The sequence below is a fragment of the Camelina sativa genome, chromosome 11 (genome assembly GCF_000633955.1).
Source record: "Camelina sativa cultivar DH55 chromosome 11, Cs, whole genome shotgun sequence".
NCBI classification, from domain to species: Eukaryota; Viridiplantae; Streptophyta; class Magnoliopsida; order Brassicales; family Brassicaceae; genus Camelina; species Camelina sativa.
This window is the reverse complement of record NC_025695.1, coordinates 16,816,217-16,835,057: the sequence shown is the minus strand read 5'-3', so window position 1 is coordinate 16,835,057 and position 18,841 is coordinate 16,816,217. Positions and strand designations below refer to the sequence as shown.

Below are 18,841 nucleotides of genomic sequence, written 5' to 3'. Positions count from 1 at the left end.
CAGGAATCTACAGAAGGGAGATTAAGCAACATAAAAAAATGCAGTCAAACTAGTGAGATCAGAGTCAAACCGAGTATGATGGATGTTACAGAAGTGAAGTCAAGAAAAGTTACAGAAGAGATAAAGTATACAGAAAAAAATAATAATCAAAGAAAAGCAGAGTCAAAGAGAGTTTGTTGGTTTTATGCGAGAATGGAAGGCAGAATAGAGGGGGAATCTCAATTATTGGGTTTTGTCACTCCTCTCCTCTCACCCACGTGTCTGTCATATCACCTTCCCTCACCCTTTGTTTCTCCCCACAAGACATATTACCTTTATGTCTCATCTTCCCACATCACTCCACCATCACTCCTCTTTTCTCCTCCACTTGCACGACAAATCACCTCCAATTATCTATCATCTTCACCACCCCTCTATTTATTTCACCTCTCCTTCACTCTCAACTCACCAACCAAACAAACTCCCTCACCTCTCTTATTTTTACTTGCTCGTTTGAAGAAGCTTACTTCACTTGTTCTCTCTTTTGCTCGATTTAACGAAGAGAATTGCACCTCCGCTCGACCACCGTGAGTATTCACCTGTTCCGCCGACCTCTCCAATCGATCCGCCGTATTGCTACCCGCTCGAGTCGCCGACCTGTACTCACTTGAACCACCCATCGAGCCGCCGTGTCGTTGCCTCCCTCGAATTGGATACGCCATTCTCACCAACATCTCGCTGACTCCATCCGTGCACCGTTCTCGCCATCTGCACATGCGAACTCGTCACGACCCCCCCACTCAACTGATGAAACAACACCTCGCTCGAGTCATCCCATGTCGACTCGACGACCACTCGAGTCACGCACTACTCCACTCGATCTGTCACACGACTCGAACAACGGTGAACCGTTTTTGTCTAAGGACTAGTCTCGCCATCTCCGCACGTGTCTCACCCCCCAGATCCAAACTCCCCCGCTCGAGTCACGCCTATGCCACTCGACCCATCTTTGAAGTCTAGCTCGAGCCGATATCACCGATACTACTCTTAATCGACATCTTCGCACCGCTCGAGCAAAGCTGAACGAATAGACCAAAGAATCCCTCACCGACATTTGCTCAACTCAGTCGAGCCACATCCGTGTACACTCGATTTTCACCGGTGTTCCACGCCAGTCGACCTGTCAGACCTGTAGGTGACTCGATCTGACGAACTCGCCACGCTCAAGCCGACCAGTTTCGCCACCGACCCCGACTTGTCACATGATTGGTTTATCCTCTCTATGCACATTCAAGTTTCGACTTTTATAACTGCTCTTATTATTTGCTCACTAATATATTAACGTTTAGCTTTGAGTTTACATGTTTAAGAGAAACAAAAAAAGTGCTGAGCTTATACATGAGATGAGAGAGGCATATGGTTGTGTTGCTGGAGAACGTTCATCCCCCGAAAACATGTCTAAGCGTTTCATGAAAATGAAGAACATGGTTGACGAGGTTGTTGGGGGTTCAGAACAAGCAGCGGGTTTGATCAGACCAGACAAACCGCTTTCCAAGAGCAAGAGTCACGGGAAGAGACTGGCACGAGCTTCCCACTCCAGAGACGAAAAACAAGAGCAAAGGAAATTTGTACGACGAAGAACATCTGAGACGAAGTTGACTCCCAAGGAGTACTACGAGCTGTTCCAACAGTGCGAGTTCAGTGGAACAAGATATCCACATCCTGAGACGATGGAGCTACTAGGGATTGGGGAGGATGTTCAGTACCTGTTTCGGCGGTGTCATCTGGAGAGAATTATGAACACCCCCAAGAATGGATACAGCGAGAAGACAATTCAGTTCCATTCCACTCTAGAGATGCACTTATATGTGGATGAGCCATGCATGATGTCTGATGGAGGTATGGACTACATTACCTTCCGCGTTCATGGCCAGTTCTATAATCTTACATTCCGGGCCATCGAAGAGATATTCGGTTTTCCCAGCGGAACAGGAACTACGCCGCAGTTTGATAGGAATGAGATATCCGCACTCTGGGAAACGATTGGAAGCGCGCCGACATTTACTTCATCGAAAACAAAGGCGATGAACCTGAGAAGCCCGGTGTTGCGTTACTTCCAGAAGGCGGTCGCTAATGCATTTTATGCTAAGGAGATTAAGGGATACATTACGTACGGCGAGCTTGAGATGATCGATCTGGCACTTAAAGGACTCTCGTTCACTTCCATGGATTGTACCGCACTGCAAGACGATATGTCCAACACCTCCGTCTCGCTCTACCTTCTCAACTACATCATGTCATACGAGACTTGGGTCTCGAGACTCAACAGCAACCGAACTCCTGGAGTAATGTGCATGGGAGGCATAGTGACTTGGTTTCTTGAGGCTGCAGGTGTTCTCCTACAACCCGATCCGTACCAACCACGCTGGATAGACATAAACAACTTGCGGCAGCTACGCACTTTGGACTGGGGATTGAGGAATGGACGATTGCTATACAAGTTTGTGCATCCTGCGGTCGGTCCCTCGAGATTACTCCTACCCTGCGTCAAGCTGACTACAATCTTGAGGGGTAAACATATCGAGTTCATCCCTCCCATGGACACCCTTTACAATTCTGAAGCTGAGGAGCAACATGTCGACGTCGCGGAAGCAGGAGCTGATCCGATGGAGGAAGACGCAGTTGAGTACTGCCCTGAGCAGTTCCACTTCGAGGAGTATTCAGAACCGAGAATGGCTAAAGGAGTCAAAGCAGCTCATAACGCCTCAACAAGCTTCAGCGATGGGGGAAGACCCGAGACAAGGTGTTCAGCAGCTTCACCAAGACAATGACGAACTTCATGCGCAAGTTTAGCTGCTCCACTTCCACTATCGTCGTCCCTAGGTCTATCCCCGAGGACACCAGACCCACGCAGGGTCGTGCTTCTACGAGCCACAAGCGAACTCACCAACGAACACCTTCTCCAGTCCATTCTCCAGCTCGCCAATCTTCCTATGTATCTCGGCAGCGTCAGTCGACACCCGTCCCTTCACGCCACTCATCACACGAGTCTAGGGAGAGACAGAGATGCGGTTCGCGAGGTTCCGGAGCCTCTTCTAGTTATCGATCAGCGCGTCGTTCTGCAGCTCGAGATGAGCATGAGGTTGAGGTTGAGCAACAGGTTGAAGCTCAGGGTGATCATCAGGGTATGCACGGGGTTGATCAGCAGGGCGAAAAACAAGGTGATTATAAGCCTACTGAGGTTGTTATGTTGGTATCGGGCCACAGTGAGTACAGAGTCGATGACATGCAGTGTGACGAGCAGCCGAACATGTATCAGAACACGCAAGTGTTTGAGCAGCACGTCGACCAACCCGCTGAGGTCACTCCTGCGGATCCGGAACAAGGTGAAGGCCAAAGTCAATATAACGCTCCTCCTTGGGCGAGCACCGACTCCTTCTTCTACTACTGAGGTACTCCCACCTTTCCTTGTATATACCATTTCATTCCTGCATTGTTTCTGTTGTGATTCTTAAATCCTCCTGCAAATTTTTCTTACACAGGAGATTGTGTAATTTAAGTTTGGGGGAGGGTTTGAGATGATGTATCTGATGTTGTGTTTTGTGATTCTTATTTCAATTTTTTTTTTTTTTTGCATAATATCATGTTTGAGTTTGCATCCATATATTTTCATAGAAAACCATAAAAATTTGAAAATTTTCAAAAATTTCCAAAATAAAAAATAGAGTGTTCATTTAGTTTACATTTGCATATTAGGATTGAGTCTAGTGTCATTCATATAGGGTTGTTGCATTTAGCATAGGGGTTGATGATGATTGTAACCTTGTTAGCATGTTGAATTCAATAGGATAGGATCAGGGACCTTGTTATTAGTTCTTTGATGCATGTTGATTGAACTTGAAATTGTAAGATTGAAGCATGTTTTGAATTGATATCATTCCCTATCTACCTGAACCTAATCCTGACTTGCAATTATCTTGTTATGCATTGAAATTGAACTCATGGATACCACATACATACTTGGATTATCTTTCTCCTTTTTACCACCCTTGTTAATCCAAGTAGCTGATTCCCATCTATGGAACAGTTCCCCGCACCCTTAACCAACCCTTCTTTCAAGCCAATTGTATTCTTGAGTGTCAGGACTTTTCCGAGTTGAGCATGTTAGAAAGTGTTAGGTTCTAACCGACAAGAGTAGGATCCTGTGTAGTTTTAGTTCGCGTTATCCGGACTAGTAGGACTAGGTGAGAACTCGATTTTGGGTATTGGGTATGGATTTGTGCAGAAACTTAAAGGGTAGAAAGTCTTAAGGAGGGAGATGCGTTTTCAAAGTTTACAAGTCTAGTAAAGGATATGGGTTGAGCAAAGTAAAAAGAGTAATTGGTTCTGGGCATGAAATAAAAGATTAGACAAAGAAAAGAAAGTAAAAATGCTTAAGATGCTTAAGAAAAGGAACCATAGTGATAATAAAGATTTTCCAATTCGCTAGAATGAAAAGAAGTGAACTCCTCCTAAGACTAAGTGTAAAGAATTTGAGATGAAGTTTCTGATGAAGAGTAGAGATAGGACCAACTTCGGTTTGGGTAGACAGGGCGCTGCTCTTGTATGTATCAGTTGGTTTCAAACTTTATCCTTCTCTTAAACTCAACTCGTTTTCGTGAGAGAACCTTGTTCTGTATTGATAAAACCACTTGAGAAGGAGACCATCTATGTCTCTGACCTTTTACCCTAGCCAAATGAGTTCAACGACATTGCATAGCTTGATTCACGGTTCTCTGTTAATAAATGTTAAAGGGAATGATTGCTAGGATTGCATGTGTAGATTAAATAAATAAATTTCCTTCACCATGCATCATAGAACTAAAAACAAGGACCTTGATTCTAACTACTCTATTCAGCTTGTTTTAGGTTCTGAGACCCCATCTTCACACCTCTTCTCCATATGTTGTTCTTGATCGTTTGCTTGAGGGTAAGCAAAGAATAAGTTTGGGGGAGTTGATATGTCTATATTTTGTCTCTGCTTAGCATGTATTTGTCATGCATTTAACTAGGATAACTAGTCGTTTTGCATCAATTTCTAGCCTCTTTTGTACACTTTATATATTTAGGTAGTTCTTGCATCATCCTTGCATACATTGTACATTTCGGAGTATTTCAGGTATCTAGGAGACGTCATGAACACATCTTCCGAGACGCTGTTCGAGCCGCCATTCGAGTCCACGTCCTTCGAGTCGACCCAACCCCATTCGAGTCCACGTCCTTCGAGTCGACCCAACACCATTCGAGTCCACCACTCTCACCACTCGAGTCCCCCCGTTCGAGCCGTTCCATTCGAGTGAGATTTAGCTTTCGACGTCTTCATCAAAGTTGTCGAACATTGACTCATCTTTTCAATGCCATTTATTTCAAGACAAGCGGAGGTGTATTTCAAGAGTTATCATCGTTTTAGTGGATGCGTATACACCCGTTCGAGCCACTCGTCATGCAACCACTCCACCCCGTTCGAGACGTTCCATTCGAGTGGGATATAGATTTCAATTCATCAAAGTTGTAGAGAATTGAGTCATCTTTCTAATGCTGTTTATTTCAAGCCAATCGGAGGTGTGGTTAAAAAGTTATCATCGTTTTAGTGGATGTGTATACACCCAGATCGAGCCGCTGCCCGTCGACTCAACCCTCTACCACTCGAGCCAACACCATCACCCACTCGAGCTACCACTCGTTCGCACATGTCAAGAAGACGTTCTGTCTTACACGATTCAGGAGATTACCAAACCGACTCTTCATCTTGTCGTTTTAAGTTTTAGGGATTTACATGTTTTTACTATAAATACGTTTTGTTAAGTCTTTTGCGAAAACATCTTATCTTTTATCTCATTTTTGTTCTTAAAGTTTTACCTAGCCTCCAAAAACGTTCTCAGACTTTGTATCCAGATTTCTTTTAATACATTGAGTATTTGCATTTGATTTCTTCTACAAACTTGTTCTTCTCTTTTCTATCTATCTACTATGCTTTGTTCAATGTTTTCTGGATTTGTATTGTTGATGATGATTTTCGGATCTGAGTAGTATAGTAGTTCTTGAGTATGGGATAGATTAGGTGGATGATCTTAGGATGTAAGGTGTTTAAGCTTTGATTTGTATGATTCCCTTCTGGACTAGTGTTGGAATTACTAGTTTCTCTCTGATCAATTGGAACTAGGTTTTAGACATTTCCGCACCCAAAAGGTGTTCGATGAAACGTCTGACCAACTAGTGCCAGAGACTTACGTTCCTAGCCTAAGAGATTAGTTGTCTAGGATGTTTGTTGATGTGAATGAACTTGTTTGTCATGCCATGCTTGATCATGTTTCTCTAGCGAGAGCTAGGTTTGGAAGTGTGTTAGTTTGAGTAGCTTCTGTCAAGAGATTGGATTAACTAAGAAGAGGTGTTCATTGTTTAGGGATTGTTTGCTTGTGACATGTTAAACACTCTATAGACTAGGATACTCCACCGACATCAATTACTCCCATCCTTAGGACCTCTTTCTTTCTGATTTTTATTACATTCCTGAGACTGTTTCGTTTCTTGCTTTTTAGTTCATGCTTAGACTCGATTCTGTTTTTATTCATTTTCGCTTCTTGTCATACATTTTCGTTTCTAGTTCTGTGACTCATTTCTGTTTTGCATTTTCATCACTTTAAGATTGTTAGACATAAAACCATTCTCTGAATTTGGCTTAACTTGTGACTGCTTGATTGCATCTCGATTGTTAGTAAAGTTTCCCATTTGGATTGACACCTTCTGTACTACAACTGCATAAGGTTAATTGAGACCTGCTAGGATAGACACACAAAAAACCTAGTATCAAGAGATCTTGAGTTTCAGGTGGGAGACAAAGTGTACCTCAAGATGGCCATGTTGCAGGGTCGGAACAGGTCATTGTCAGAGACGAAGTTGATTCCGAGGTATATGGGTCTGTTCAGAGTGATTGAGCGGGTGGGACCGGTAGCATATAGGCTGGAGTTACCCGAGGTTACGCATGCGTTCCACAAGGTTTTCCATGTGTCTTTGTTGTGGAAGTGTCTCCGGGAGGATGACCAGTAGTTGGCTAAGATTCCTGAGGATCTTCAGCCTAATATGACTTTGGAGGCGAGACTAGTGAGGGTTCTTGAGAGGAGGATCAAGGAACTTCGGAAGAAGACGATTCCTTTGATGAGAGTCTTTTGGGACTGTGATGGTGTTGAGGAGCAGACTTGGGAGGCAGAGGCGAGGATGAAGGCAAGGTTTAAGAAGTGGTATGAGAAATAAGTCGCGACTTGAGCTTGTCTAGCCTGGTCCCATCTGTAATCCGTGGCTGGAGTGGGAATGGAGTATTCCAGCCCATCTCTCTTGTTTACTTGGTCGCTTAGGGGTAGTTGGTTGTGCGACTAAGTAACAAGATGAGGTGGTGTTCGGAGTACGAAATTTCCGTGAGGTGGTTAAAGGGGAAAAGTTTCCTGAAAGAGAAGTTTCTAAAAGAGGAATTTTTTCAAAAGTGGAAAGTTCAAAAAATGGAAAGTTTTATGGGAGTTAGAATTGTCCATTTTTAGTAATTATGAGCCTAGGAGGGGCTTGTGTGACCTTCCAGGCGGACTTTTGAGTCATTGTGCCAGTGTGTGGCATTCTTTGGAGACATTGTGTGGCCTTTGTAGTGGGCTGTTTAGCCAATTGTGTGGCCTTTATGGCGGGCTGTTTATCCAATTGTATATCTTTTATGGCGTGTTGTTTAGCCAATGTGCCTGTTTAGGTGGTCCTTCAGGATGTGTGGTCTTCGTGACGGTCCTTCGGGGTGTGTGGCCTGCTGAGGCAATCTTTCGGAATGAGTGGTCTTTGTGATGGTCCTACGGGATGTATGGTCTTTGTGACGGTCCTTCGGGATAAGTGGTCTTTGTGACAGACCTGTTGAGAACATTTGTTTGGCCTTTGTGACGGTCATGTTTAGGACATTTGTTTGGTCTTGGAGGCGGTCCTGCTTAGGACATTTGTTTGGCCTTTGTGACGGCCCTTGGGGCATGTATATGATCTTTGTGTGGTCATGAGGTATTCCAGTGAGGGGATATGTGGTTTGTAAGACATTGTGTTGTCTTACGCGAGCCACAGAAAGGGAACCTGGTTAGGGATAGGACTCAGACATGTTCAGAATTGTTTGCTCGCGACTCTTGGGGGACTTTAGTTCTCCTAGTACTGCCATATTCTGAGACTTTGTGGCTTGAGAGTATTGTTGGTATATCGACTTCGGATGACGATCCGGGGGCACGCTGTAGGGTGGCAACCTGAGAGACGAACATTGGATTTCCTTATATATTTTAGCATGTGGGCTTAGGGCCGATGAGGAGCCAACATTATGGCATGCAGGCTTAGGCCTGATGAGGAGCCAATAAAACTCAAGGTTAAGGCCTATGAGTAAAGGAAAGTCCAAAAGTCGAAAGCAAATAATGCTTGGAACGTGATACTATATCGCCTAGAGGTGACCTTCGTAGATCGGTCGGAGGAGTGCGGACCATGGAGACGGTTGCACGGGAGTCTTTGGCTGATGGTTGTTCGATATTTGAGGACGAATCTATGTTGGTGGGGGAGAATTGTAACATCCGCAAACCAGAATCCAGGTTTGGGATGTGCATCGATCGATGTTGGTGTTGCATCGGTCGATGCAAAGTCGGTTTTGTATGTCGTGTCTTAAGTAAAGCGCTGCATTTTGGGTTAGGGAAAAACCCTTAACTCGAGTTTTTGTCTAATTCGACGAGATTGACCGTTTTTGAGAGAAAAGAAAAGAGAGAAAAATTTCTAAGTCTTCTTGGTGAGATTTTGGGAGTTTGAGGCTGTTCCTGTAGAGATTTGTAGCTGGAATCGTTGTAGGAGCTTCCTAGGAGCATTGTTTTGCTTGTTTGAGGTTCAAAATCTTCTTGGAAAAGGTAAGTGCATGACCATGGCTTATCTAAGCTGGAGTTTTCTCTGATCTGCTTGTTTATGTGTTGTTTAGCTTGTTAGAATGTTATTTGGGACTTTGGGAAGCTTTCTTGTGGCTTGGGATCGAGTTTTGTGGTTGTAGGGACGAAGATCCGGCGAGAAGCTTTGGGGAAAAACGATGCTTGGCGTGTGCATCAACCGACACACGATGCAAATGTGAGGACGACGCGTTTGACCTAGGAATATCGGTCGATGCCATGTGGAGGCGTCAGTCGATGCAACTAGAGTTTTCGTGCGATGCAAGCTTGTATCGGTCGATGCAAGCTTGTATCGGTCGATGCAAGCTTGTATCGGTCGATGCAACCCCAGCTGGTGTCGGTCGATGCAGGGTTGGTGTCGGTCGATGCAGAGTCCTGGTGTGTTATTGTTGGTTGTTGATTGTTGGTTAATGGTTAGAGAAGTCTCTATTGCTTGTGTGTATAGCCTAGTAGATGTGAGAATTGTCTTACTGAGTGTTTATTAAATACGTATGCATTTCAACTTTTGTTTGTGGTGCAGGTAAAGGCAAAGTGTGATCGTGGAATCAAGGCAATGAAGAGAAGGATGTTCTAGGGACTCGATTGGTTGTTGTCTAGCATTGCTAGGTTGCTATAGTTGAGTCAATAGAACATTGCTAGGTTGCTAGTTTTATGATTCCATGCTGTTTGGTTAGTGGATATTTGCTATACTTATATTGGTTAATTAATTATTGGATATTATTGGTTTAATGTTATGGTTTATGTTATCTGCTGTTGTGTGAATATGGTTAGGTGGCTAGTGGGTATGGGACCACTAGTTGTAGAATATTATTATTATTATTATTATTATTATTATTATTATTATTATTATTATTATTATTATTATTATTATTATTATTATTATTATTATTATTATTATTATTACTATTATTATTACTTTTTTTTATTATTATTTATTTAAAAAAACGGGTCGGATCATTTCAGTTCACCCCGATGGGCAAACAGTTCCATCACTGGAAGTGAACCGGAGGCAACCTGCCAAAAGAAATGTTGGACCCTCGGGGAACTTCAAGTTTCCAAGCATGTTCCTTAAGAGCCGTATACGTCGGTCTATACTCAACCTCTTTAATTAATTCCCGTGCTAGTCGATAACCCGATTTGACAAAATATCTACCTGTTTTAGTGTAATGCCAAATCAACATATCCAGTTTAAAAGAGTTACTAACCACCATACTCTGATTAATCGAAATATCCACCAGATCCATGAACTCCTCAAGGATAGGCATATGTCATTCCTTAGTAATTGGGTTAATCAAATAATTTACCATTAAATTTGGGTACAATAATCTCTCTCGGCCATTAGCTGGTCTAGGTTGGTGATCAGTTACTCAAGGATCTCTCCAAACCGAAACACTGCAGCCAGAACCTATCGCCCACCTAGCCCCTTTTTCCTATAATCCTTTAGTGGAGAAACTACTCCTCCAAGCAAACGAGGGAGAATATGGTTTTTTGGCCACTAAAGGATGTTTATTCCGAAAATATCGACCTCGCATCACTTGAGCCATTAAAGATGTCGGATACTAAATTAACCGCCAATACTGCTTAGCCAGCATTGCATCAATAAATTGCTCTAGAGCACGAAAACCCAAACCTCCATCAAATTAATCTTTACATACTTTATCCCAAGCTACCCAATATAAACCTCGTGCCTTATCATTAGACCACCACCAGAATTTTGATATGGCACTACGTTAATTTAGACGTCAACTCCTGGGGTTACTTAAAATATGACATGAGATGAGTCGGGAGAGCCAACACAACTGATTTAATCAAGACTTTCTTACCACCTTTCGATAAATACTTAGCATACCAAAAGATCATTAACATAACTAAATACCTTAGTTCTCGAACCCTCAAGGCTTTCAGGGATACCCAAATAAGAAACCATATTGCCTTCTTTAGAGATACCAATGACATATTTTAGCTAAGCTCTAACATCGGACGAGACTTTCTTGCCAAACATAATGGAAGACTTCTCGAGGTTAACCTCTTGCCCCGAATCTTTCCTATAATTTTCATAAGTTTTCTACATTCATCCTCCTTTGTTTTACAAAAGAACAGACTATCATCAGCGAACAGCAAATGCGAAACAGTTTGCTCATGATACCCATAAGTTTATTCTTCCTTTGGATTTTTTTTAATATTCGCAATCAAAACCTCCATGCAAATTAATGACCTAAAACTTAAATAACTAAAATGAAGAAATCATTTTTTGATTCAATACTGTCTATTTATTTCAGTATTTTTAGCAATTTTTAGTCCATATTGCCTCTTTATCTTTTTTTTTAGCGCAAACAGAAGAAATTCCATTAGAAAAAAAATAGCTTTTTATATAATATTTTTTAGTTGTTATTATTGACGAAATGTAGAAAAAATATTAAAATAATGTATTTATAATGAACATTTAACACACGTCATAATGCATAAATATTTTTTAACACGCCTAAAAAGTCTAAAAATTAGATAAATTAAGAACAAAGAGAGTTTAAAATTTAAAATTTGAGGATAAACTTGAGTTGAGTTCTACAGAGCTTTTAATTTGATATAGTATTACGAGGTTACTGAACTTTCCTCGGACCAGATCCAGATAACTTACATGATTCGACACCAAATAATCTAGTTATATATGACAGATTAATTCAATTCAAAGTCCTTAATTTTAATTTCCGTGTCGGAGCTAGAAATGTAATTCTATAGTCTAGTAGTCCATATATGTAATAAATTAAAGGGCTTTGATTCTCCAAATAGCAAAGAAATAAAATAGATTAATTGGACGACTCTGAACTACACACTAGAGTCGCTGTACATATCAATGACGAATAACGTGAACTGATCAATGACGCTAACGTGACGCTAACGTGAACTGACGCAAGTAGAGTCGCAACTGCTTGAACGCAGAGAAGCCCGATTTGAAGTAGACGTGACGCTTCTATCTTGTTGAAGTTATCCCCCAAGACTAGATCCACTGCCTCGTCCAGGTTCCTAATATTTCTACTAGAGTCGCAAGTAGAAATATACATATCAATGACGCTAACGTGAACTGATCAATCTGCCAAAAATGGCAAGTAGGAATATATACATATATAGAACGAATAACGTAAAAATGTAAAAGTCGTCTGCCATAAATGGCGAGTACATCTTGACTGATATGTTAAAATAGATGAATCATGCATTGCATAATTGCATGAAATAGCAAAACTAATCATTTCATACATTATAAAGGTATAAATGAGTTATTAGTTCCATGATTTTAATGGATTTGGAAATCCAAACAAAAATCATGTGTTATTCAATCATTGAGTTTAAAAAGCTTATCAAAATTATGTGTTATTGAATCTATGATTTATAAATACTTGTTAAAATTTTATGTTATTCGTTTAATGATTTGCTTTTTAATTTCAAAACCTACTTTATATTTTAAATGGATTTGAATGGATTTGAAAGTGAAAAATAGAAGGATTCAAAAGTAAAATAAAACATGATATTTCTAAATTCATGTGTTTTGATTTTTATAATTTTACAATTCTATGTAGATTTACAAATCATTCATCTAATAACAACTCCTCAGTAAATTGGAGAAATTTCATTAATATTAAATAGTATTTTTTAGTATTACAATAATCTATTTTTTAGCCTTTAGAAAAACATTTCATTCAAAATTAAAGATTGTTATCATTCTATCAGTTCTGCTATTTCATAATTTAATTTGTTACTCCACTTTTTAGCTTCATAGTTTATTTTTGTATTTCGTAGATGAATGAAATTTTCTATATAAACTAGTTATAGATTTAAAACGGATGTTGATGGATTCAAAAATCACTTCTTGATTTTCTTTTTTTATCATTTTAATATTTTATGCATAGTATTCAGACTTTTGGTCTACATTAAAATTAAAATGCATATTATTGATCAGACTTTTGGTAAACATTACGTTTCTGTGAGATATGTCGCATGCAATTCAGTTCTAAAGTCCATTAGTCAACATTGTTACAATCAACGAAGACACCGTCTATAAAGTATAAACAGAGTGATTGATTCCCTTTTTCGGGAGTCGATTAGCCCGAGTAGTGTTAAGATAAGTGACACTGAATTGAAATATATGACTAAATTGGCGAAATTTTTAATTGATAAACAATACTGAAATCAAATTAAGCTCAAGTCCTCGAGGACCCTTAGTATACGGTACATCATTTTTGAATATATAGTTCTATATGCTGCCGACATATAATTATATAAGTAAATATATACACAAGGTCAAACGTATGTCGTATTATAACATCAGCGTTAGATAATGATGAGCAAGAACTATAAATGACACGAGATTGCGGAGCTAGTTTTATATATCCAATGGTTTTAGAGAAAGCACCATTTTATGGATACTTTGCCTCAGTTACTCCACAAGTCATCACAACTATCTCTTAGTTAAAAATTTCACTTGAATTTAAACCTTGTTTATTCGAGTAATGAATCATGAATTACCAACAAAGCTCTCGAACTCATACAATATAAAGAAACCCATATGTTAGGTTTCGTTGAGGTTCTGTTTCAACTACAGCGTGTTCATTTTATGGTCGCTACATCAGCGATAAGCGATGGAAAATTAGACGTTAATAACAAAAGAAATGGATGAGAAATAGAGGAGGTGACGCTGCGACTTAGATGTGATACCGATGTCGTGGGTGTCGTTAAAAAAATAGTGATCTTTATTAGAGACTATAGTCGCTGCGACTACATTTAGAGGTGTTGCCGGGTCTTATGTGTTACTCCCCACATACTTTAACACGCAAGTTAGTTATTATTTTGTGTCGCCGATCGCTGACTCAGCGACTACAAAACGAACACGGCCATAAGTCATAAAAACTCATAATCATATGCTAGGTTAATAGAATATTATCTTTTCTTTATATCTTTGTTTATATTTTTCATCACTTTACTTTCATCCTTTTTCCACTTCCTTTTTTTTAACACTCATACCCATAATTCTAAGTTGGATTAACTAAACTGTAATCAAAGCAATTTGAATAGTATTTCTGAAATATATTTAGTATCATCAATTTGTTATGCTTAAACTATCAAAAGTAGGGATGAGTGGTCTGACAAACCAATCCGATCCGGTTGAGCCAATTAAAAACTAGGGCTTCAATTGGTGACCACATTTTAGGAAAAGAACGAGGAGGAATGTGATATTCCTTTTTATTCCACAAATTTTTTACCATAATAATTTTTCATTTACATTCCTCTACATTATTAAAAAAAAATAAAGAACAATTGAACAAAAGTGTTCTTCCCCAAAATTGATGAGCAACAAATGGAACAGAAAAAAGAATAAATATTAAAATTCTTTTTTATATTTTAAAATAAATAAAAAATAAGTTTATTAATAATATTCAATTTTCTAATATAATAATTTTCATATTTTCATAATGTACTGACAGAAAAAATAATTTTGACATGAATTTTATGTTAAACTAATCTTAAGGCTATTTGAAAACTATATATGAATAGTAAAATAAATTTAAGAGACTCATGTTTATATCGTAAATAAAAACTAAAAATATTTTAAATTACTTTTAAAATTGTATTGTAGGTTAATATTAAATATGACATATCTAAAATTAATTTACAATTTTTTTAAAAAAACAAATGTAAAATTCATTGTATATACATTAGAAGTAGTATAGTATTATTATTGAATTTGATTTATTTAATATTTAATATATTTAAAAATATATTTTTATTGTTTAGTTACCATTTACTATTTCGTTCATTCTCTGCAGAATTTCTTTTCATTTCTTAAAAACTGTTTATTCCATTCCACATTGTTCTTTTTCTTTTTGTTTTTCTAATGGTTACCCGTAGGAGCCTAGATATGCAGGCTGGTCGGATAGACCTATATCAAAATTGTCTCATTATCTATATCTCATATACCTATCATCACAATTCACAAACATACATAAGTAGAGAAGTAGTAAGTAGAGAAGCCTTCGAAATTTGTGTTTCAAACACATAGCAGCCCCAATAGGTTATGCAAAGGGTGTCTTTTAGGACGGCTGAGTCAGGCCATTGGCCACGGCGGGAGATGATCCCAACAGTCACCAAAAAAGCTTGTCGAATGTAAAAAAGACCTTAATATTGATTAAATGGGCCAAAAGCCTTTTAGGCCCATTAACGACGTCCTGTTATATTCGAAACGTATGTAAGGAGAAGTTTCTGACTGTGAACAAAAGGAAGATATTCTCAAGATATATATATATATATATATATATATTAAAAAAACAAAATTAGTAGAAGCAACAAAAAGAAAAATTAATCAGAAAGCTAAAGACAAGAGACGATGGCGACGACGGAGACGAACGAGAATCTGATCAACTCCTTCATCGAGATCACTTCATCATCAAGAGAAGAAGCTTCCTTCTTCCTCGAAAGTCACCGTTGGGATCTAGACTCTGCCGTTTCAACTTTCCTCGATAACGATACCGTTGCAGCCCCAACCGTCGTACCAAACCCCACCGGACAACAACCACCGCATCCTTCTTCGATTGCTGCTGCACAATCTCCTTCTCAATCTCACTCCCCCGATTACACTCCTTCCGAAACCTCTCCTTCTCCTTCGCGATCACGGTCTCCTTCTCCGTCTTCTCGCGCTGCTCCTTATGGTCTCCGATCGAGAGGCGGTGCTGGAGAGAGTAAGGCACCGGAGAATCCCTCTGGGAGTAGGGGTACTAGGAGCCGTCAACACGCTGGGAATATCCGTACGTTCGCCGATCTGAACCGTTCTCCTGCTGGTGGTGAGGGCAGTGATTCTGATGAGGCCAATGAGTATTATACTGGTGGAGAGAAGAGGTAAAACTCTTGATTGGTTTGTTTATAAGTAGATCTGCTCATGAATTGGGGAATACTTAGTTAGATAGTTAATTAGGGCACTATGATCATAAATTTGAGCAATGTGGTTTCTTGAAGTGAATTAGGGAACTATGATCAATGTTAATATAGGGATGACCATGTCTTGTGTGTAGCTGAATTCATTGTTTGCGTTAGTTTTGAGGTCTTTCTTGAAAATCTTGAGAAAAGTATAGCTAATAATGTTTTTTTTTTTTTTTTGGATTGTGCTATGTGTTTTAGTGGGATGATGGTACAAGATCCTAAGAAACCAAAAGATGTTGATGAACTATTTGACCAAGCTAGGCAGTCAGCTGTAGACAGACCTGTTGAATCATCAAGATCAGCTTCTAGGAGCTTCACTGGAGCTGCACGATTGTTGTCTGGTGAAACCGTTTCCTCTACTCCTCAGCAACAACAGCAAGACCAGCCTCAGATGATTATGCACACTATCACTTTCTGGTTGAATGGTTTCACCGTTGATGATGGTCCGTTGAGGGGGTTTAATGACCCTGAAAACAAAGACTTTATGGAGGTAATATCCAAATCTTTCTCTTATTACCATGTAACTCAATTTGACCAGTGTATTTAGGCTTCTTCTGGAATGATTGTTATTTCACTGATATAAATTTATTTTCATGCCTAGTTATTGAGCAGCTGATACTTGTCACGATTCACTTGGATACTTTTGAATCCTTGATACATATGTTGTCTTTTGCAGAGCATTGCAAAGTCAGAGTGCCCCCATGAACTTGAACCAGAAGATAGGAAGATCCCTGTTCATGTCGACCTCGTCAGGCGTGAAGAAAATTTCACAGTAAGTCTCATTCCCTTTATAGTTAACATGTTCACTCAAGTAGTAGAATTTTGTTGATGTTTGTATCTCTCTCTTGACTCACAGGAACCGCCAAAGCCCAAAACTCCATTCCAAGGTGTGGGAAGAACTCTAGGAGCAAGCGGATCGGGATCAAGCTCAGCTGCTGCGGAACGACAAACCTCATCCGCACCAATGAACACAGCACCAGCACCGTCAAGAGGGCTAGTAGTAGATCCAGCAGCACCAACTACCTCGATCCAGCTCAGATTAGCAGACGGAACACGCCTCGTATCCAGGTTCAATCACCACCACACAGTCCGAGACGTCCGTGGGTTCATCGACGCTTCAAGACCAGGCGGCTCCAAAGACTACCAGTTACTTACCATGGGGTTCCCTCCTAAACAATTGACAGACTTGGACCAAACCATTGAGCAAGCCGGTATTGCTAACTCGGTCGTCATCCAGAAATTCTAGACTTTGTTGTCTCTTTTGGTTTGAAGTGTTTTTGAACCCTATCATAGCTGACTCGAACTATTTGGTGAACGCTCTCCTAAGGCTTTGGATATTTTTTTTAGATTCATCAAACCTCTTTTCTTCAGATTTAGTCAGTTTATAGCTTTTGCAAAATTATATATTTCATTGTCATCTATATATCCCATTTGCTAACGACTCAGCCACCATATATCTTTTGGGCAGAGAATAATCGAAAAAATTATCCAATAAGCAAATTACTGATAGACACGGACTCGTGTATTTACGAAATTGACCAGTTGCCGCATAAAAGACACACACGTATCACAAACACGCTCCCCTAAATCAGGGACAAAAAGGTAAATTAACCTACCTGTCAATCTGTCTATTTCCTGGTATTTTTGTATTTTTTTGTTTTATTTTAATTTCTATAATGTCTTCTGTTATTCGGAATCCGAAGAAAGCCATAGAAAGAGAGATTTTACAGTGAAAAAAATCTACAGAGGAAGAGAGATAGCGAAGGGGACAATTTATTAATTTTTCCCTATTTTTGTTTTCATTACAACCTTAATATTTGGTATTGTGTTCTGTATCTTCCCATATATTTTTTTCTCTTTGCTGGGCTTCGTTGCCTTTTTCCCTTCTTTCTCTCTCTTGCTCGATTCAGTTTGAGAGAAACAAAACAAAGTAGCTGTTTCTTTTTTTTCATTTAAACTAGAGGGGGTTTTTATCACAAAGATCCTTGTTTTGCTCCCATTTTTCTTAGGGTTTCTTTTGATTTCTCTATTCATCTCCTCCAGTCCCCCACCAGATCTCCCTCTACTCATCTGCCCATTTGTAAGCTCCTCTCTCTCTTATGAATCTCTCCCAAAAGTTTATGGATCTTTTATGTGTTTAATTTACCATTCTCTTTCGCGAGTTTGTGTTGCCGATTTTGAAAGTTTGGGTTTTTTGTTTATGCATGCAGGGCTGTTCAATGATTAGGGTTTTTTTCAATTAGAAAGCAAAGCTTTGAGGTTTTAACATGACAAAGTGACGTATTCTCACCTCATTCTTAGAGGCTTTAGGTAAAATTAGGGTTTCTGTAATTATGATCAAGCAGATATTTGGGAAACTCCCCAGGAAGCCATCGAAGTCATCGCATAATGACTCTAATCCAAACGGAGATGGTGGTGGTGGGGTAAATTCATATTACATCCCTAATTCGGGTACTAGTATCTCCAAATCCAATGGAGCTAATGGCACTGTTGCTCCTCCTCCTTCCTCAACGAGTAACAGAACCAATCAAGCCAATGGGGTTTATGAAGCTTTGCCTAGCTTTAGAGACGTTCCTAGCTTGGAGAAACCTAATCTCTTTATCAAGAAACTGAGTATTTGCTGCGTTGTCTTCGACTTTAGTGATCCCTCCAAGAATCTGAGAGAGAAAGAGATTAAGAGACAGACTTTGCTTGAGCTTGTTGATTATATAGCAACGGTTTCCACAAAGTTGAGTGACGCTGCGATGCAGGAGATTGCTAAAGTGGCTGTTGTTAATCTCTTCAGGACGTTTCCTTCTGCGAATCACGAGAGCAAAATACTTGAAACGCTTGATGTCGATGATGAGGAGCCTGCGTTGGAGCCGGCTTGGCCTCATCTTCAAGTTGTCTATGAGCTTCTCCTTAGATTCGTGGCTTCTCCCATGACTGATGCT

At 39.7% G+C, this 18,841-nt stretch overlaps 2 protein-coding genes across 3 annotated transcripts in view; both read left to right on the top strand.

The window, feature by feature from the left end:
• LOC104723625 (plant UBX domain-containing protein 5) lies at nt 15,262-17,310 on the top strand. Its single transcript, XM_010442015.2, has 4 exons — nt 15,262-15,827; nt 16,107-16,398; nt 16,585-16,680; nt 16,765-17,310. The coding sequence occupies exons 1-4, from the start codon at nt 15,319-15,321 to the stop codon at nt 17,152-17,154; spliced, it is 1,287 nt and encodes a 428-aa protein (XP_010440317.1). The 5' UTR covers nt 15,262-15,318; the 3' UTR covers nt 17,155-17,310.
• The window catches only part of LOC104723624 (serine/threonine protein phosphatase 2A 59 kDa regulatory subunit B' gamma isoform-like), a 3,616-nt gene continuing 2,360 nt past the window's right edge, over nt 17,586-18,841 (top strand). Inside the window, exons 1-2 of one of the 2 annotated variants that reach the window (XM_010442013.2) lie at nt 17,586-17,988; nt 18,119-18,661. In XM_010442013.2, coding sequence (XP_010440315.1) covers nt 18,242-18,661 — 420 coding nt within the window. In that variant the 5' untranslated portion in view covers nt 17,586-17,988; nt 18,119-18,241. Of the gene's footprint in view, nt 17,989-18,118; nt 18,697-18,841 lie in introns of both variants that reach the window. The other variant, XM_010442014.2, reaches the window with a different exon arrangement.

Bases quoted from the DNA above. Each gene is read 5' to 3' on its own strand.
- LOC104723625 (XM_010442015.2), top strand. From the start codon at position 15,319: ATGGCGACGACGGAGACGAACGAGAATCTGATCAACTCCTTCATCGAG. The intron at 15,828-16,106 runs GTAAAACTCTTG...TATGTGTTTTAG, and splicing joins TATACTGGTGGAGAGAAGAG to TGGGATGATGGTACAAGATC. The intron at 16,399-16,584 runs GTAATATCCAAA...TGTCTTTTGCAG, and splicing joins AAAACAAAGACTTTATGGAG to AGCATTGCAAAGTCAGAGTG.